The sequence below is a fragment of the Haliotis rubra genome, unplaced genomic scaffold (assembly GCF_003918875.1).
Source record: "Haliotis rubra isolate DU_JTF1 unplaced genomic scaffold, ASM391887v1 Scf943, whole genome shotgun sequence".
Lineage (NCBI taxonomy): Eukaryota > Metazoa > Mollusca > Gastropoda > Lepetellida > Haliotidae > Haliotis > Haliotis rubra.
Genome location: NW_025767683.1, coordinates 250635 through 270185, shown reverse-complemented (window position 1 = coordinate 270185; position 19551 = coordinate 250635). Strand labels below are relative to the sequence as shown.

The 19551-nt window shown below is 38.3% G+C and overlaps 1 protein-coding gene across 2 annotated transcripts; it reads right to left on the bottom strand.

Annotated features, from left to right (window-relative positions):
- Nucleotides 1-1612: 1612 nt before the first annotated feature.
- On the bottom strand, nucleotides 1613-13322 carry LOC124264801 (glyoxal reductase-like). Of its 2 annotated transcripts, none has more exons than XM_046699591.1 (7): nucleotides 13211-13322; nucleotides 9370-9573; nucleotides 8597-8725; nucleotides 6747-6854; nucleotides 5759-5977; nucleotides 3410-3557; nucleotides 1613-2078 (listed from the first exon to the last, which is right to left on the bottom strand). In XM_046699591.1, the coding sequence occupies exons 2-7, from the start codon at nucleotides 9567-9569 to the stop codon at nucleotides 2019-2021; spliced, it is 864 nt and encodes a 287-aa protein (XP_046555547.1). In that variant the 5' UTR covers nucleotides 9570-9573; nucleotides 13211-13322; the 3' UTR covers nucleotides 1613-2018. The 2 variants fall into 2 exon arrangements, with proteins under 2 accessions (XP_046555547.1, XP_046555546.1); XM_046699590.1 differs by having other exon boundaries at nucleotides 9370-9577; nucleotides 13239-13292.
- Between the last annotated feature and the right edge of the window lie 6229 nt (nucleotides 13323-19551).

Below are 19551 nucleotides of genomic sequence, written 5' to 3'. Positions count from 1 at the left end.
TACTTGTTGGTCCCTGCCTGGCGCTTGGCATTAATGTGTCTGAGTGGGGTATTCATGCTTCACTGCGGCATGGTATCTCAGTGGGCTTACACTATAAAACCAGCTCCAGTCTGGGCTAGTACAAGCAGCCTCACATACACATACACACGCACGCACGTCGTCATATGAGTGAAATACTCTCACGCACGATGTTAAACCCAATTTCACCTCACCTCATATCCTTGAGGGAAGGATAGTGTGCTAAGGATCATGTTTTGATGACATAAAAATGGTCTAATAAATTAAGACTGAAAGATCCTGGTGCACAATGACTAGGTTAAGCCAATAAGATCCGTTTCATGGACAGAGGCATGACATGCAAATGCTTGTAAACCTGTGTTTGGTTGTGTCATGACAGCACCAATGTACATCAATAACAGGGATCTCAACTATTTCTACTGATTTTCTACTGAAGATCCGGTAAAGAATTAGTTCGCCATATAGCTGGAAAATTGTTGAGTGCGGCGTTAAACAACAAACAAACAAAAACCTACTGAATTATGCAACAACTGAATGCATTTGTGACCCCTCAAGGGTGACGCCATCATATGATGACTCTTTTGCTTAGAAGATCTTAAATCAGGTGTCAAGCATAGGAAATATTAATATTCCAAACAGAGTAAATATATAACTGATCATATGATAGTTTATCACTATTAGAGTCTGGTTAACTAAACTCGATAAGTAAACAATACCGCTTTTAAACTAAACTTCTCTCACGGTTAGAAAACAGTATCTTAAATCAGGGTGTCAAGCATGCAGGAATCAAACAAACATCCTACTTACAGCTTGCTGGCTTCAAGCAGTTGACAATACACTGAATTGGTTACCCTGATAAGTTGGTAACATCATTCCAAAAGTTGCAGGTTTTATAAGTTTGGATAAGTAAAATACCTGATAAGTAAACAATTTTGGCGAGTCCCTTGAAAGTTTACTTATCAGGTTTCCACTGTAGTTTAATTATATTTCTCATATAAATGTTATCAGTGAACAACTATGATTACTGGAGTTTTGGTCACTTTAGAACTGAGATTGTGTTGTAAGGGGCCCTCGCACCATGGCCTAATGTGTGTAATACCTCCAGTGATTGTTAAAGATAAACAGGGGCATATTGCAACATCTGGAGGAGAAGTTAGCTAGTCATCTGTGATATACTGGAAAAGGATATGTCCCTTAAACAATCACTGGAGGTATTACACACATTAGGCCATCCCACCTCTCAGTTCTGAAGTGACCAAAACTCCAGTACTTCCAACCAATATATAGCAACGGCGAGGTAGCCCAGTGGTTAAAGACCATTGGCTTGCCACGTCGAAGACCAGGGTTCAATTCCAAACATGGGTACAATGTGTGAAGCCCATTTTCTGGTGTCCCCCGTTGTGATATTGCTGGAATATTTCTAAAAGCGCCATAAAACCATACTCACTTACTCCAACAAATATAGGGCTAAGATTATTCTGTAACAAGGACTGAGATTGACAAACTGATCTCTGTTATAGTCAGCATATTAGAGGTGTGAGGTACAGTTACCTGATAGGGATGAGATTTACATTCAAGTACAATAAAACATCTCTTAAAATGTTCAATTTTTTCTCTCCATTTATCACACAAGACTTTGCAGTCACAGTTTCTGATCCTCTAATACTAAGACAAGTTCCTCACAAGAGATATAAAAAGTCTCATAACAATAACACAGTCAGAGAAATATAAAAAATCAATATTAATAAGAGCATCAAAACTGGAGTAAGTTGGCTGACTCGCATCAGGAAAAACACTGACCATAACAGGAGTATAAGAATTAAGCAAAAGAAGAAAACGTGTAGAGAATTAAAACCCTTGTATATATGGCATAGGAAGCTGTTTATAGGATCTTCTGAAGGAGAACTGTTGCAGTGACTTCTGGTAGGTATTACTCTGTAGGTAGTTCAAGAGGGACAGGCTTACAATATCCCCCAAAACTGTTTGCATCTTTGCTTCAATCATCCATTCCATGGAAACAGACACGGATTCCATGTGCAGGAACTCTCAGGAAATGAATTCTGTAAATTAGATCACAGAATCTTCAGTACAGGGTATAGGTGATGACTCTGTCAATTCATATTTGGAAAGAAATGACTAACACATTATGTTTCATCTATAAATATAACTTGTTCAGACTAAAGCAAACAAATTGAAATTAAATGGTGGATTGGGTATGAAAGTGAGCTAATGGTTCGTAAGGACTTCATGGCCAGTTACCATGACAATATCTTATTTATGATCAGTGAATGATAAATACATTGTGGTAAATTCATAATCTGAATAAATGAAGAATTATCTGTCTCTCAGATAGAATATCCTATACCTATCATACAAATCCAAGGGCACTTTCTTAGTATGTTATTTTGTCTTGTAAATATAAGTATACCACTGCATCAAAGAAAACTGAAATAAAACACTGATAATGTTAATGATATTGTAATGTACAGTAATGTAAACCACAAATAAGTTTCATCAATGAAACATACAATGAATACATACAATTTTGTATGACAATGATTGCAGTAGATAAAAACTCATCACTAGCCAATGGTCATGTATGAAGAAGATCTGTTGATTTATAAGTTCTCAGTCTTACAAAGAAAAAACCTGCATAATAGTGCAATACTTGATATCACAGAGGTATTTTCATTTGTGTCAACTACTGACTGACTGAGTTTGGTTTTACACTGCTTTTAGCAATATTCCAGCAACATCACGGCGGGGGACACCAGAAATGGGCTTCACACATTGTGCCCATGTGGGGATTCGAAACCCGGGTCTTCGGCGTGACGAGCCAACGCTTTAACCATTAGGCTACCCACCGCCCCTTGTGTCAACTAAGAAAATGATTTCACTTTGAAAAATCAGTCATGTAAACCAGGAGTGTGATCTCCAGAAAATGGTCACAAAAAGGCTGAAATACTGCCGATGTGACTATAAATCTCAACTCATTCAAAAATAGACTAACTTGAGTTCCTAGGTATATTCTGTCCTTTGTTTCTTTTCACTTGTCAGTAAAGACCTGTCAAATAATATCTATCCACCATTATTCTGAATGATATATCTCCAACATAATCGAAGCCTATAGTTCTGACTTGTGGGAAGTAGCACAATGGCTGACAAATACATTACTGTATATTACCACAGATAATTCGAATTTTGTCTGTGATACTTATAACGATTATTAATCAATTTTTTAAATTAACTATTCTTGACACTAATCATCCATGATATTTCCATTTTTGTCGTGGTCCAAGCCTTGGACCTTGGTCAGTCTCCAAAAGTGGTCATGTTTGCTCCCATACTTTAGACAGGGTCCAGAACTTGAGTATATTGTGCAGATATTTACCAAGACATCCATGTCCGACTGTGGAATCTCCCACTCAAAGACCGAGGTATTTCCCGATATTCTCTCAGGTTTCTCAGACTTAGGGATAGTGATATAACCCATCTGAACACTGTACCGGATTAGAACTTCGGCCGTTGTCCTGCCCAACCTGAAACATCACCGATATATAGTCTTTTATGATTCAAAAACATGGAACGCCACTTGTTTACCGTCATACATTCTGAACTTCCATGTCACTTTGGGAACCATCTGCATGTGAATTGCTCTCATCCACACTAATATGTGTGTATTAGACAGACAGACACTTTATTCGGTAATATACGGCCTATGGCCCATTTTACAGTTAATATATAATGTATTTATAATGTCACGTGAGCACAAATTGAAATAGTTATCTAGCAATAAATATATGTTTTAACAATGTTGCAACTGCATGTTTAACAAGAGGATTTTGAGAGTTTAATAAATTTACCATTAACATATTGTTTTTATGGACATGTTCAATATGTGGAAGATATTTCTCTCTCAGATCTTTATATTTATCACAGACTAATAATACATGGAATTCATCTTCAATAAAACCCAACTTACAGTTTGCACATTTAATTTGATCAATATCGTCTTGTTTATACCTTCTGGAAAAATTGACATTAAAATTGTGTAGGGGAAGTCTAAATTTACACATGGCTCTTATCAAATCCTTATTTTCTAATGATGTCAAATATTTCTCTGGTTCCATAGCTGACTTAATCGAATTATAATGACATAAAAAGGATGAAGATGAAATACTATTGTGCCAGGTGTGATAATACATATCTTGTAATCTTTGTTTTAATGAAAATAGAAATAACTCTTCATCACCAAAGTCTTGCTCAATCCAAACAAAAGAATACCCACAAGTAAACAGCAAAGATCTAACATTTGAAACTCAGTTACAACTGGTCTTACCATTATCATCAAGAGTTTTTAATAAATTATAGCAGTGTTAAGGATATCGTTGTCGTTTCATCTTTAGTAATTTACACCAATATTTAACCACTCTAACTTGGCTGAGAATGAAAAGAGGATAACGCCCAGTATCGCCTAAAATGGCCTTATTTGAAGCAAACTTCCCAACCTGTAAAAAGCGTTTAAAATAAGATGATTGGACTTTCTCTATTGCCTCTATTGCCTAAACTCTTCTGATGCCAAATTGGTCAGGGAACACACAGTCATTCTAGATAGTGAGAACTACTGTTTCACAGCATGTGATGCCTAAAGTAGAGATAATTGTCAGCTGTTTCAACAGTCATCTATTTCACAAGTAGTTTTGATGTCTACATTTATAATGAGTGTGTTACATTGTATTTCAACAATATATACAGGATGTGACTTACATAAATAGCTATAGGATATGGAAATACTTAGTAACACATAGTAATGCATAGTAATACATAGTAATGCATAGTAATACATAGTAAGTGGTGTTTAACCCTATCAGGACTCAGGGTGTCATTTAGGGCATCACCACACTATGTCACTTGTACTATTAAGTCATGTATCAATATAAAGTAATACAAACATATCAGTGTATTACACTGAACTTGAAACAGTGTAACACACTAATATGTGTGTATTGCTTTATATTGATACATGACTTAATATGCAATATGTGACTTCATATGTGTTACACTGAACTAGAGACCTGTGAAGATCCGGGTTAGGTAGGATCTTCAGTAACCCATGCTTGTCGAAGATCCGGGTTAGGTAGGATCTTCAGTAACCCATGCTTGTCGAAGATCCGGGTTAGGTTTGATCTTCAGTAACCCATGCTTGTCGTATGAGGCAACCAATGGGATTGGGCGGTCCGACTTGCTGACTTGGTTGACACATGTCATTGTATCCCAACTGCGTAAACTGATGCGAATGCTGTTGATCACTGGATTGTTTGGTCCAGACTCGATTATTTTCAGTCCACCACCTTATAGCTGGAATATTGCTGAGTGCGGTGTTTAACAACAAACAAACCAACCAAACATGAAAATTTATGAAAATGTATTGTGAAATGCTATTTACTGCCAGTATGTACAAGCATTCTCAAGTAAGCTTTCTGTCAGGAGCCATGTTTCTTCGGGCTTATATTTACATGGACCAACTCTCCTTGCAGTTGAGTCTTCATATACTGTATCTCGACCAAGTGTATCATTAGTGTCATTATCAGAACTAGTTGTGTTGTTTGGGCAGAGATAGAAAATGAACACCAATGGATCACATTGGTGATCATACACGTCATTTCACCTGAAATACAGGGAAAATACATGTATCACATCAACTTAAACAATATTGGAAAATAATATAAACACTCCATACCTCTTAGCAACTTCCACCAAACATGGCTCATTAAATCGTTGACCTTTCACCAAGGGCGAGTAACCCATGACAGTAATATTGTTGGCCTGACAGTACTGGACAATGTCCTTCTTCTTCATCCATGGGTGAAGCTCGATCTGGTTGACTGTCGGCGTTGGCAAACCTGCAGCTTTCATTCCTTCGAGGTGATGCACTCCAAAGTTGGACACACCAATCGATCTGATAGTTGATGTGAATGAGTGAATATATACTACTCACACTTTGCTAAGGATCACAAAAATTCACAACTTTACTTAAACGTAGATTCATATTTTGAAACTGGATAAATAATAATATGGTAACCCTTTCTTTTGGCAAAGAGTCACTGTAATCTAACCTTATGCACTTGATACAAGAAAAACCATAAAAATGGTTTTCATGGCACCAATCAACCATTTTGCAAATCATGGAACGAGTCATTGACAAGTACACAACACCTGTCAGTAGCATGTATGGGATCCACAAGATGCAGTGACATACTGAAACCTCGGATCCATGCTTACTATAAGTTTAGATATTTAAACCAAATTTGACCCCACATCATAGTTGTCTGTTGAATCCATGATTTGATCCTTAGCAAAGTGTGAATAGTATAATACAGTGTTTCAATTGGCAATATTTGACATCATAGCAGTCAGTTAATATCAAGTCTCAATCAGGCGAAGCGGTGATTAGGTAGAAAGCGAAACATTCCCTCCTTTGGGACTCTTTGACACGCAATATATCAAATCATAGAGCCTGACCACCCTAAGCTTAAAGGGAAGCTACTCTCTTAAATCACCAGGGATTAAGAGATCACTGTAGACCTATGGATGGCTAACAGATTACCTTAGTTGTAACTGATTGACTGGAATAATGTTCGGGATGGCATTTGAAAGAACGAACGAACAAACTGAAACGAAACGAACAAATGAACAAATGAACGAATAGTAACAGTAGGGTGACTCACTTGACAAGTCCCTGTTTCTGAAAATCCATCATGGTTTTATAGGTTTCCACTATCTTCCCCTGCCCAGGAGAGTGGATAAGGTATAGATCAACATAACCAATATCCAATCTGCACAAACATGGGAAAAACAAATAATGATCAAAGTAAAACATACGAACGATTTTCACATAAACATGCTGAACAAAATGGACTCCTTTTTTCATTTACAACAGACATCAATGACTGTCCTGTTTTTTGTGTTTTAACTAAATTACTGTCGGAAATAGAAAAAAAATGCTTTTAGGCTGTTACTCCGTTTCCATAAAATTTACACAATTGCAAATACCATATGTTGAATTAACCAACATCGACCTAACTGGGCGTTCAGTGCAATGCGTAATAGGACATCCAGAAAAACATGTTTACTCGTAAAATCGGGCAAAACTTAGAAAAAATACCAATAGCTGCTGAAAACAATAGATCAGACTACAGATGGCAATTAGGTCGCTCAGCCAGGTATGACGACGGGCCATCGACTCACCTGGCATGAAATGCATGTGCTGCCAACAGGCACAAGGGGTCATCTCTAAGATATTTTATGCTTTCTCATGTGTGTTGAATATGTCTCATCTATTGATTAATGTCTTATGTGTCTTTCTTTCATAAAGTTTATGTTGAGATATGTAAAAGAGTAGGATACCTATAGAAAAGCTTAAATCAGCCATCGTATTAAATGTCTAAAAATATATTGGTGGCATGACCACCTGATAGGACTGGATGTTGTTTGTAAATTGTTTTGACATGCCATTTGCTTCCCCAGTTTATTTCCCCTAAAGGATTATCTTATCTCAGCTGATATCTCTATCCTCCAGCCTGATCCCAACCACCGTCTGTGACACCCGTCCTCACACACCGTTTGAGACGACCCCTCCTACCTGTTTCTTTTTATAGTGATGGACTCCATGGTAGCTACATCCTTAATAGTTTCAGTATTAAAGTTATCATTGTTTACGTCAGCTATCGTATATAATGAAGCTAAGTTTAATTTTGAAATGGGCATTTAAAAAGTGTCTTTTGTAATTCAATATCATCGCTCAATAATTTGCATAAAGTCATGGTCTGTTCCAAATAAGTCGCTTTGGACTTCGAAAAAAACCGCATTCCTCATTTCTGCACTAATCTCTCCTCAGTAAAGTCCTTTTTCTACGTTTCCTATCTCCTTACCACCCAGACTGTAGTTAAGCTGAACTTAGTTTGACAGATATTTCAGACTTTGACATATTAACTACATAAATGGTAGATATAACTGCGACAAATCAGGTTTTTTCTATTTCCGACATCACTTTAGTGAATAATAACATAATGAACTGGTCTGGATGAGGTGAGGTGAGGTGAGGTGAAAGTGGGTTTAACGCCGTGCTTGAGAATATTTCGCTCATATGCGACGTGCATGTGTATGTGTAAGTGCGGCTGCTTGTACTAGCCCAGACTGAAGCTGGTTTTATTGTGCTAGCCCACTGAGATACCATGCCGCAGTGAAGCATGAATACCCCACTCAGACACATTATACTGACTCCGAGCCGACCAGTCCTTGTTGTACCCATTAATGCCGAGCGCCAGGCAGGGACCAACAAGTACCATATTTTAACGTCTTTTGGTAAGACGCGGTCGGGGATTGAACCCGCGACCTTCCGCTCTCCGGGCAGATGGTCTGGATGAAGGGTCCCTTGTTGTGAATTATTCTCAAATAACGATTGAGAAATATATGATAAAATAAGATATCATTACATGATGATATATTGTATCATACAATAATCCTGATACAAGGCAGTTCTTGCGAGTACAAAAGATCATCAGCTTCCCAAACTTACTTCTCAAGACTTGTTGTGAATGCAGAACGACACACATCTGCTCCATTGGTCCAGACTTTTGTGACAACAAAATAATCTTCTCTTTTAAGTCCAGATGCCTTGATGCCTCGGCCAACATCACTTTCATTCCTAAGATATAAGATGTCCCTCAAATATGTTAAAAAAACAACGTAAATAAGTTCATCCTGGTGAAACGGCAACCTCTGTTACAAATACATTTAGTGAACAAAATCATGAAAAACTAAAAATATTTTCTGAATAATGAGTTTGCAATGTCCACAACAAAAGATTGCCATATTACCTGATTCCTTCTATTTGAAGCTTTGACGTTTTGCTTTTAGAAATATTCCAGCAATATCACGGCAGGGGACACATGAAATGGGTTTCATACTTTGCACCCATGTGGGGAAGTGAACCCAGGCCTTTGGCGTGATGGGCAAACGCTTTAAACACCTGGCTACCTCACCACCCCCATGAAACTATGAAAGAATGATCTAGGATTATATCCTCCCTTGTACATGCAACTGATTCTGACATGGTAATTTGACATAATTTGCTGTTAGGTGAATATGACCAGAAAAGACTTTACTGTAGGTATTAGTCAAATTAGGATAACTACCATCATGTTATTTTGAATGGATTTAAAAAAATTAAAACAAAGTCTAAATTCAATAAACATCTATCCATCCAGACACAGACAGACAGACAGACATTGATAAACATTTATAGATATTGACAGATAACTGTCACAAAGTTTTCGGTGTAGATCTTACCCATAAAATTCAGCAGTGTCAATCAACTTGTACCCATTTTTCAGTGCATGAGTGACAGCCTTCTCAGCACTGCCACCAGAGCCCGATTTGCTGAGGTACATCCCCAGACCAAACATAGGCATGGACTTCCCGTCATTTAGGGTGATGGTGCTGGACAGGTTCTTGCATATTGTAACCATTGTGCTTAAAGTTCTGGACATCAAACTGACAAAAACAAACAAAAATATAATCAGCTTTTTTCAAACATGAATTCTTATGTCGTTGAATCTTTCAAAATAAATGAACTGAGTATGGTTTTACGCCGCATTTAGCAATATTCCAGCAACATCAAGGCGGGGGACACCAGAAATGTGCTTCACACATTGTACCCATGTGGGGATTAGAACCCTGGTCTTCGGCATGACGAGCCAACGCTTTAACCACTTGGCTACCCCACTGCCCCCAAAATAAATGAAATGTGATACAGCCGTTAGTCACCGAGACCAAATAAAGGTCCAGCCTCTAACCAAAGCTCTAATAGATATATCTTGAGTGAAAAACACATGCTCATAATGTAGCAGTATTTTTGGGATGGGTTTATGGATTTTTCTATTTTAGTGGGTAGCGAGATAAAATGATAATGAAGTTTGAAAAATGTTGACATTTTGATATATATTTTCATGCATGTTTTAAATAAGATTTGCATTTTCAAATCGCCACATTTCCGAAGCATGCGTTAAACTTGGGGCAATTATACTTTTAAATGGTGAAATACCATTAAACTTCCATATATATAAACAATTCACTGACATATTTTATTGGTTGTGGCGTGTGGTCTTGGTACCCGGTCACATGACTATTAAATCAAAAATAAGATATTTATGATCACTGATATCAGTTTTACATGATTTCTAATTATAATTCTGAAACGCTGCCGATGAATCTAGAATCGGTTGGGTTGTTTTCAAAATGCACTTACACTCTAACACCGTGAGAGCTTTCGGCCATATTGATAGTGTTTACAAAATCACGCTTTGCTTAAGGCCGGTATTGAGACTTCTATTACATCAATGATGATATTTCATATTCAGCTTCAAAAAATGCATCACTGAATTCCCCATACATTTTAGAATCAATTTGAAACTGGTCTGTGTCACCAATAATAACTGTCTAGATAAAGTGAGATCGAAACATATTGGGTGTGAAAAACTTAACGCTGTGCTTGAAAGACTGCGCTTGTGTGAAATGTAAACAATGACAAATTCGGATTTTACACTGCGCAGCATTTTCTGAAATTTTTCAACATTCATCCGCCTATTCATTGCTTGCACAATGGCTCAATACCCTCTTTAGAATATACATGGAAAGAGTATCGTGAGCAAGAAATAGGAAATTATAAATAGATACAATGCAATGATTTGATAATTCATAAGAAATTGTCAAAGTTTCCGTGGCAGTGCAGCTGGACGCCATGACTGGACGTTTCAAATCACGCGAGAATCGACAACGGTAATTATCTGCATTTCTGTCCTTTTCTCTTCGATAGTGAAAAAACGATAAAAACATATAACAATACACAGATAGTCAGAATCATTCTGATTACTTACATCTCTCATATTTATGTACAAACGATCCCTGAATCAGTGGAAGGGTCCCTCAAGAAAATCCTTGTGTACCCTTTGTCAGCAAAGTGCTACCATTTTGTAAGAAATCGGTTAGCGGTAGTGATGTCATACGTCAACATTGTTGTACATATTAGGCAATTTCTTTGAGGTGAAGGTCGGTTGAACAAGAGTAAACATAATCGCCATATCCTTCCGATTACACTGCCAGTATTATGATGTATATTTTTGCGGATAGTTCGATACTTTTCATGAAACTGACTTCAGTATCTACATTTAGCCTTGTTCAATATCATATCATACATGCATTTAGGGTTTACGGTGTTTTATTCTTTGAAAGTTTTTGATTGTTTGAATCATATTTACATAAGAAATTGACATATTTATTGCAATACACCATTTTAAACCTTTACACAAGTGTTAGAAGATCAAACGTAGCCATAACTGCAATTACTTTAGTTCCTATGATGTACAATATTCAATTTATTTGGACTAATATTGCAATTTCATATGAACAGGTTAATGAACGGGTGATATAATTCAACCTTATATGCTAAACTGATAATATTAATGACAATGATTTATATATGGTATGAAATGTATATGCACACATATTAAAAGGAATTGTCTTGTTCACTGCATAATTTTGTGTCGCTTTTATAGACAAAAAGAATGATGCATATAGATCAGCAAGGTGCCAGCTTGTTGGCAACGTTTTATGATTCTCTATCATTGTTTTCGATAATATATTCAATTCATATTCGATTAAATAATATTGTGATGACAGGATATCAAACTCTAACTACTTATAGGAAAAATTGTTGAAAAATAACCAAAAATACCATCTCATGTGTTAATTCGACAAAATCTTATATCCATATTCTAATATATAGTTCCATATATAAAAGCTATCTTTATGCATCTTTCATTGCATAATGTATGAAGAGAAATAGCTTCATAATCATAAACAAACAAAATTTTATCCCAGACAAAATATTCGGTGTTGTGGAAATATTATTTTTTATTTACGCTAAATTGATGCCAAACAGGTGCTGCGTTTGGTCACAATAAGATACGCTGTCAAACTGTCTAATTGTTGATATATTCAGGACACTATTTAAAATGAAAAATCAGTCATTTTATGTTTTGTCTAAAGAATGTTAATTCTGACATAGAAGTCTAGACCTTTATACAATGAATGGAAATTAAGTGAGATATATTCTAATCAGCATATCAATGTCAGCTGCTTTTCCAACGCCGCGAAAAATGCATAAAATAAAGCGCATGACGCCAACTAAAATGTTGTATTATTTTCAGCAATTTCGTTACATTTTGAAGATATGGCTAGTACTCTGGTAATAACGATGCAAAATTAGTCAAATTACATCTACACAAACAGGAGAATATGGGAATCTAAGAACTAACTTATATATTGATAAGGCCATTCAAATCGCTTTTTCGTGCTTTTCACATGTAATATCGCTGTCATCTTTTCTTATAAATTGTGGAAACTACCAAAGCGCATCCGTTCACATTGGGGAACTTTGAATTGGAATAGTGAGGTTCACCTCATGAATATAAAATAACGAAAACATAGCGTCCATTATCCACAACACATTTTCTCAAAGTGATCTGAGTTACATTGACCTAGTATTACGCCATAACGGAGTTATGCCCCTTATCATTATATCGTGTATGACCTCTCTTTTACGATGGTTTGACGTCATAGAAGAAAATACATGCTTGCAGCACCTCACTGGCAGATTGGTTTATCCGGGGTATGAATAATTGTTAGCGCTTTGAGTGTGCCCCTCTGTGGTGCAGACTTCAGTGCATTACAAATGCCCTTATTAAAGATTATTCCAGGATATTACATTTTACCTTGAGAAGACTCTGTGGAATTATGTGCATCTCTCTCTCTCTCTCTCTCTCTCTCTCTCTCTCTCTCTCTCTCTCTCTCTCTCTCTCTCTCTCTCTCTCTCTCTCTCTCTCTCTCTCTCTCTCTCTCTCTCTCTCTCTCTCTCTCTCTCTCTCTCTCTCTCTCTCTCTCTCTCTCTCTCTCTCTCTCTCACACACACACACACACACACACGTATACCGTTGGTCTGACCCCATTTCGGTGACTCTGTCCCACCAATGACCTCACCACAAATAGTCAACATTGAGCCAGAGCAATGACTTTACATAATTACAGTGGATAGAAATCATCTAAATGTTATTAGTATATATATTGGTTATACCTGAAAACTCAGCCTGCCAATATCTTTAGCTGTGAGCTGTGATAACGACTCGACAAGAGAGATGATACGTACATAAATTGAACCACAGTTGATCATGTTGTAATTTAGAGTTACGTCCCTTATACCACATCGATCAGTTTGCCTGACAAAATCTCAGCCCGGTTCCCGGAATATGCTGCGCTGGCGCTTCACCTGAGTGAGTGAGTGAGTTTAGTTTTACGCCGCACTCAGCAATATTCCAGCTATATGACGGCGGTCTGTAAATAATCGAGTCTGGACCAGACAATCCAGTGATCAACATCATGAGCATCGATCTGCGCAATTGGGAACCGATGACAAGTGTCAACCAAATCAGCGAGCCTGACCACCCGAGCCCGTTAGTCGCCTCTTACCACAAGCATAGTCGCCTTTTGTGGCAAGCATGGGTTGCTGAAGACCTATTCTACCCCGGATCTTCACGGTCGCTTCACCGGAGAACAGTCGTGAGTGAGTGAGTGAGTGAGTGGGTGAGTGAGTATGGTTTTACGCCGCTTTTAGCAATTTTCCAGCAATATCACGGCGGGGAAAAAGTATTGGGCTTAACGCATTGTACCCATAAGGGGAATCGAACCCGAGTTTTCGGCGTGACGACCAAACGCTTTAACCACAAGGCTACCCCACCGCTCCAGAGGACAGTCAAGGAATGCACGTATGCACAATGGGGGCTTCTACTACTGGGCGACACCCCGCCATATATTTACTGTGGAAAAATTTAAGAACGGGTGTTTAGAATTGTTTCTTAGCATTTTCATCGATACTGTAGCCGAACTAGGTGCCAACATTATGGTTTGGAACCCACGGTAATAGGCCGATATTCGGTACACTGACATTATATATATAGAAATATAGTTATCTTATTTAGTAAGATACACTCTGCAATTAAGAAAAAAACAACAACACAAAGGCAAAAGAAGAAATAAATCTCAAAATGAACACCAAATATGAATTTCTCAAGTCCGCATGCGTCGGGAGTGATTTGCTCGGGCAGAATAAAGTCCGGCCAAAAATACCGAATAAGTGAGGAAAACGCGAAACACACAAACGTGAAATGAACATGCGACATAAATTGTTGGTTGAAGATGATGGGTTTTTAGTTGTCTGTCATCACAATTGTACAACAGGTGAAAAGTGAGGTGAGGTGAGGTGAAATTGGAGTTTAACGTCGCACTTTGGAATATTTCGCTCATATGACGACGTGCATGCGTGTGCGTGTAGCTGCTTGTACTAGCCCAGACTTAAGCTGGTTTTTATAGTGCTAGCTTACTGAGATACCATGCCGCTTACTGAGATACTGACTCCGAGCCCATTAATGCCGAGCCCATTGGCATTTGGTATGACGCGGCCGGGGATCGAACCCGCGACCTTCCGCTCTGCGGGTGGACGCTCTAACCGCTACACCACGGAGGCGGTCAGGTGAAAAGTGAAAACGTGCCATGACTGACAGAATCTCAACGTAACAACGGCATCGACCGACTGCATGCACACTTATTTTTCCACTTATGGTCAAGCACAATTACAGGGTAGCCTTACTCCAAGGCTATACTGAACGCTATGCCCATGGGTGTATAGTAATTATATGCCTCGAAGAGGCAAGTCTAGATAAGCGGACAAGGACCCCAGTCTGTTGTTTATTATTTGTTTTAGAAATTATCACTTAAACCATCAATTTTTACCTTAGAGACTTGTGCGAGTCTACATTACAGGGTCATGGCACCGTTGTCAGACGCAGGGGACCCCTACGTGACCACTACCCAGATCTGGTCGACATTGTGTCACAGCGCATTGTAGCGCAGAACAGATTAATATACGGGTTCTTCACTTACGTGATAGACTCGCCACGACCATATCTACAGCTGGGGCAATACCAGGATTGCGTAGGATTTCAGCAGAGACAGAGATCACCCGTCTAGGCGCCGCAGGCATTCGCCAGAGACGACCAGTTCGATACGTCATTTTGACTGATCAGCATCGTCGGCTACGACGTCAATGGTGTAAATGACACAGAGTATGGCCACAGCAGCTATGGAGACCTGTTTGGTTTATAGACGAGTCGCGTTTTATGCTTCTCCCTTCAGACAGAAGACTTTTTTATAGACGTCGTAGGATCGAAACAGCATAAAGGAAGTGGAAATGTTTGGTGGCAAGAGTGTAATGATGTAGCCCGTTATCCCCCATACCGGTAGAACATATTCGGTACACGTCCAGGGCAATTTAACGGTACGACGTTACACAGATGAAATTCTTCCACCACACGTCCTTCCCATTGTAACAAACAACAAGCAACACAACGCCCGACCTAACTCGGCAAGACTGACAACGGCTGTTTTGAGGAACTACAACATCCATGTACTGACATGCCCTCAAGGCTTCCTGATCTAAACCCATTCGAACATTTATATGATGTTTTATCAACATCTGCCATCACGTCAGTTGGCTCAGGCACTGTAAGGACAAACGTCCTAATCTGATTGGTTCTAGCAGGGCTCCAGATAAGGGCAGTATCGGCGTATGTACGGATACAAAAATATGCACGATGCGGTAGGAAATAATTTAGAAAACGTAGAAGATACGCACCACGGCAATGGTGTACGGTCTTAGAATCATTTACAGACGTATTTTTCTGAAACATTATTGTTTTATTGTTTTTTGACCTTTTTACTTAAGCATAGCAATGTTGTGGTGCATATATGAAACGAAACACAAGATTACTGATACTCCATTAAATTCCATTCAGTACTCTAAATGTACTCTTATTGTTTTCCAGTACTCCTGTATTGAAAAAATGTGGAGTACGTACTCCTGATGTTGAAAACTAATCTGGAGCCCTGAGTTCCATAAGGCGACGATGTCAGGAAATTCTGAACTGTCATAGGAGCCATACAACATATTGACAAGAGATGACCTTCACCCTGGTATTCGATTGTTTCATTGTGTCATGATGAACCTCGCTCAGTTTGACAACGACAAGTTGGCAAATTTGAACAATTTATTATGCTCTGTTGATTGTTCATATAATGCATAAAGTAATCATTGGAAAACCACTTTTGGGTGTATTATTTTGCAGATTATATAAAAATATAGATATCTTATTTAAAAATGTACCGGTATAAAAAACATGTATCTACAAAATAAATCCAAATGGAGTCCCGAACAATCCTTATTTCCCTACAGCTGAGGCCATCTTGACTTCCCAAATCATTCTAGTGTCTGAGAGACAGACAGGCAATTTGTGTCTCAGATGACACGACGACCTAGGACTATATACTAGGTATATACTACCGCATACCTTGTGTTCATTACCAAGTCTAGACAATGGACAGAGGACATAGACTGACATCTAGACACGGTTATTATCAGTTGCTGCTCATTGAACTTAACAATATCACCCGAGTTGACTAAACTGAATGGAAAATATACACTTACATCTCGTGATAATTGGTGATGTATATAATGCAGGTATCACAGGGATTGCATACATCACATCAATAAGCACCCGGTAGGCTCGTACTGCACCTTGAATAGACTAACTTGTACACATATATGGATATTTGTATTGAGTGACCGCGCTCCATATACACATACATCCGCATGCATGCACGCGCACACACACACGCACGCACGCAGGCACACACACACACTCGGTGAACGTAATTTGGCCTGTTTTTTCTGCCTTGTTAAAAAAAGCTCAATGTTAGATATGTTACACCATGCAATTCGAATGCGATCAATCCAATTTAAGTTGAGTTCGTGATTCGTTAAGTTGTGTGTCAACACCGTATCTTTGTAAGGTCAAACTTAAGTTTGTATCTGCCAAACATGCCCCAAATACATATGCAGATGGTATCGTTTGGAGAACTTTGCTTAACTTCAGAGCGAGTTTATTTTTACGCGTCTTTTAGCAATATTCCAGCAATATCACGCCGGGGGACACCAGAAATGGGCTTTACACATTGTGCCAATGTGGCGAATCGAACCCATGTCTTAGGCGTGACGAGTGAACGCTTTAACCACTAGGCTACCCCACCGCCCCCTTAACTTCAGAAGGTCCAAGCACAATTTACCATTTGACACAGGCATGTGGAGAAAAAATACCAATAGTTGAGAGAAAATGTCCACTTCATCAACTGTGTGACATTGGCAATGGACTTCATGTCTGAGGAACAGGTCATTAAAGAGAGGAAACATCTCATTCATAAATATTATTACATTACCCCCTACATGCAGAAAATGAATTTTGATAGCCGAAAATCTAAAATAGTAATAAAGATACCTAACGTGTGTAAAATATTCATGATAAAGTTCAAACCTTGACAGAATATTTCATGAATGTTTGTACATAAATTTTAGATGACTTGTGTACCTGATCCTTTACAGCTCGGTAAAGATGTGAAAACTCTGTCATGCTTCTTTCATTTACATAATATCTGCTGTAAAATAACTGTACTTCTAATGACGTGACCCGGGCGTTATTAGCTCATTTCACGTCAGTTAGAACTGATCAAATATGTTTTGTCCAAGGTGGCGTTCAAAAGCACATTAACACCGTTTTGGAAATTGACTCTTCGAGCGTAAGACAGCAGTTTATAGAGTTAACACTTTTGTACTCTATGTTTTCACATCTCCATCTTGGCAGCATCTCCGTTGTCATTAGCACCATCAGCAACATCTCCAAACTCATCAAATTACCAGGCAGGGCTGATACCATAATAGGCGCCACGGTGGCACTTCTAAGCGACCACTGCACAAAGAATGATCCATTCAATCAAGATGGTGGAATTCGCCAATGGATTAGCATGACAAGATCGGTTTACAGAAAAATGCCATTTGGACTATCATAGAAAATATGATTCCTTGGTATTTTATTTCTGTCAATAACCCACGTCACGCCTGGTGTCCATAGTACGCTTGGCGTCGACGGAATAGCACGGTATGCACGTGCAGTGACGTCATGTAATAGATTGTCATCTGCCAAGAGGTTTTCAGCTGCTTTAGTTCTTATGTTAGATTCTGTAAGCACTTTCTCAAATGATATATGGGTATAGATTCACCGTTATGCACCAGCCTAGATGTATTGATTGTATGTGCCGAAAATGAGTTCAAGCGTATTGTATTTATTTGTCAGTCGATTTTCACGTTGCAACAATATTTCTTCTTTGCCAAAAAGCATATCTGAGAGATGAAAATAATTCTATTTGAAGCTCCGTCGGATGGAAAGATCCCCTGTTTCGCAGAAGTTGTCCATAATTCAGAAGAATTCCGGAAATAACATGTTGAGAACCTGAGACAAGAGCACAGGTTCTCATTGATCACTGTCTGCTGAGGAGATTTTTATGGGCCCACATATGTTTTACTTCCCCATAAAGATATTAAATTGACGGTTTTTCGTGATTCTATGACGAACATTGTTACGTTTCAACACATAATAACCTTACAATTTCCATCGTTAATAATGGAAGCACAAGACACGTTTAGTGATTCTCACGCAATGCTTGAATACAAGGAGAGCATTCTTTGTCTTCAGCAAATGAATGTTATGCTCTAGTTTGCGCTAATTATCACTTGTGTCCAGAAGCATCGTCACTGCTGTCTTCTTATAGTAAGGACAAAGATCTGTATGTTGCCCTGTTTTATGTAATGCATTTATTTTCCTTTGTTATTAAAAATTGCGTCGTGATTACATATGAAAAGAACCCAATCTAACTGCTAGATTCAGAACCTGAGGAAAATCTTGACTTTCTTTATGAATTGCTTTATCAGACAGAGATGGACGGGAGGGAAGATATTATAATTCAGGCACAGGGCGACAGACTATTGTGACGATGCTGGCTGCAGTGTAAAACACGTACATCACTGATGGTCTTCCTTCTCATTAAAATATATATTAACCTTTAATGTGTGTTCCATCTAGAGTCATATGTAAAGTTCAACCTTTATTGCATGTTCTAGGTATCTATGTAAACCTTCTGCGGATGTTTGTTCTAGTAAAACATTGATAGGGTTTCCTTTAATATGTCTGTGTCGAGCTTTAGTATGTGTTCCTTCAGGTTTCTTCATCTATGTAAACCTTTAATGGGTGTTCTTTTAATTAAGGAAATACAGTTCGCTCTACCCCCATGGATAGTGTAATAAAACACACTTTTGCCCTGAACTATTATAGTTAAAGCACGAGGACGCTTGCGTCCGAGTGCTTTAACGTCATAATAGTTCAGGGAGAAAGTGTGTTTTATTACACTATACATGGGGGTAGAGCGAACTGTATTTCTTTTCTAAGATGCCAAATTTAATACTTTCTAAGGATAATT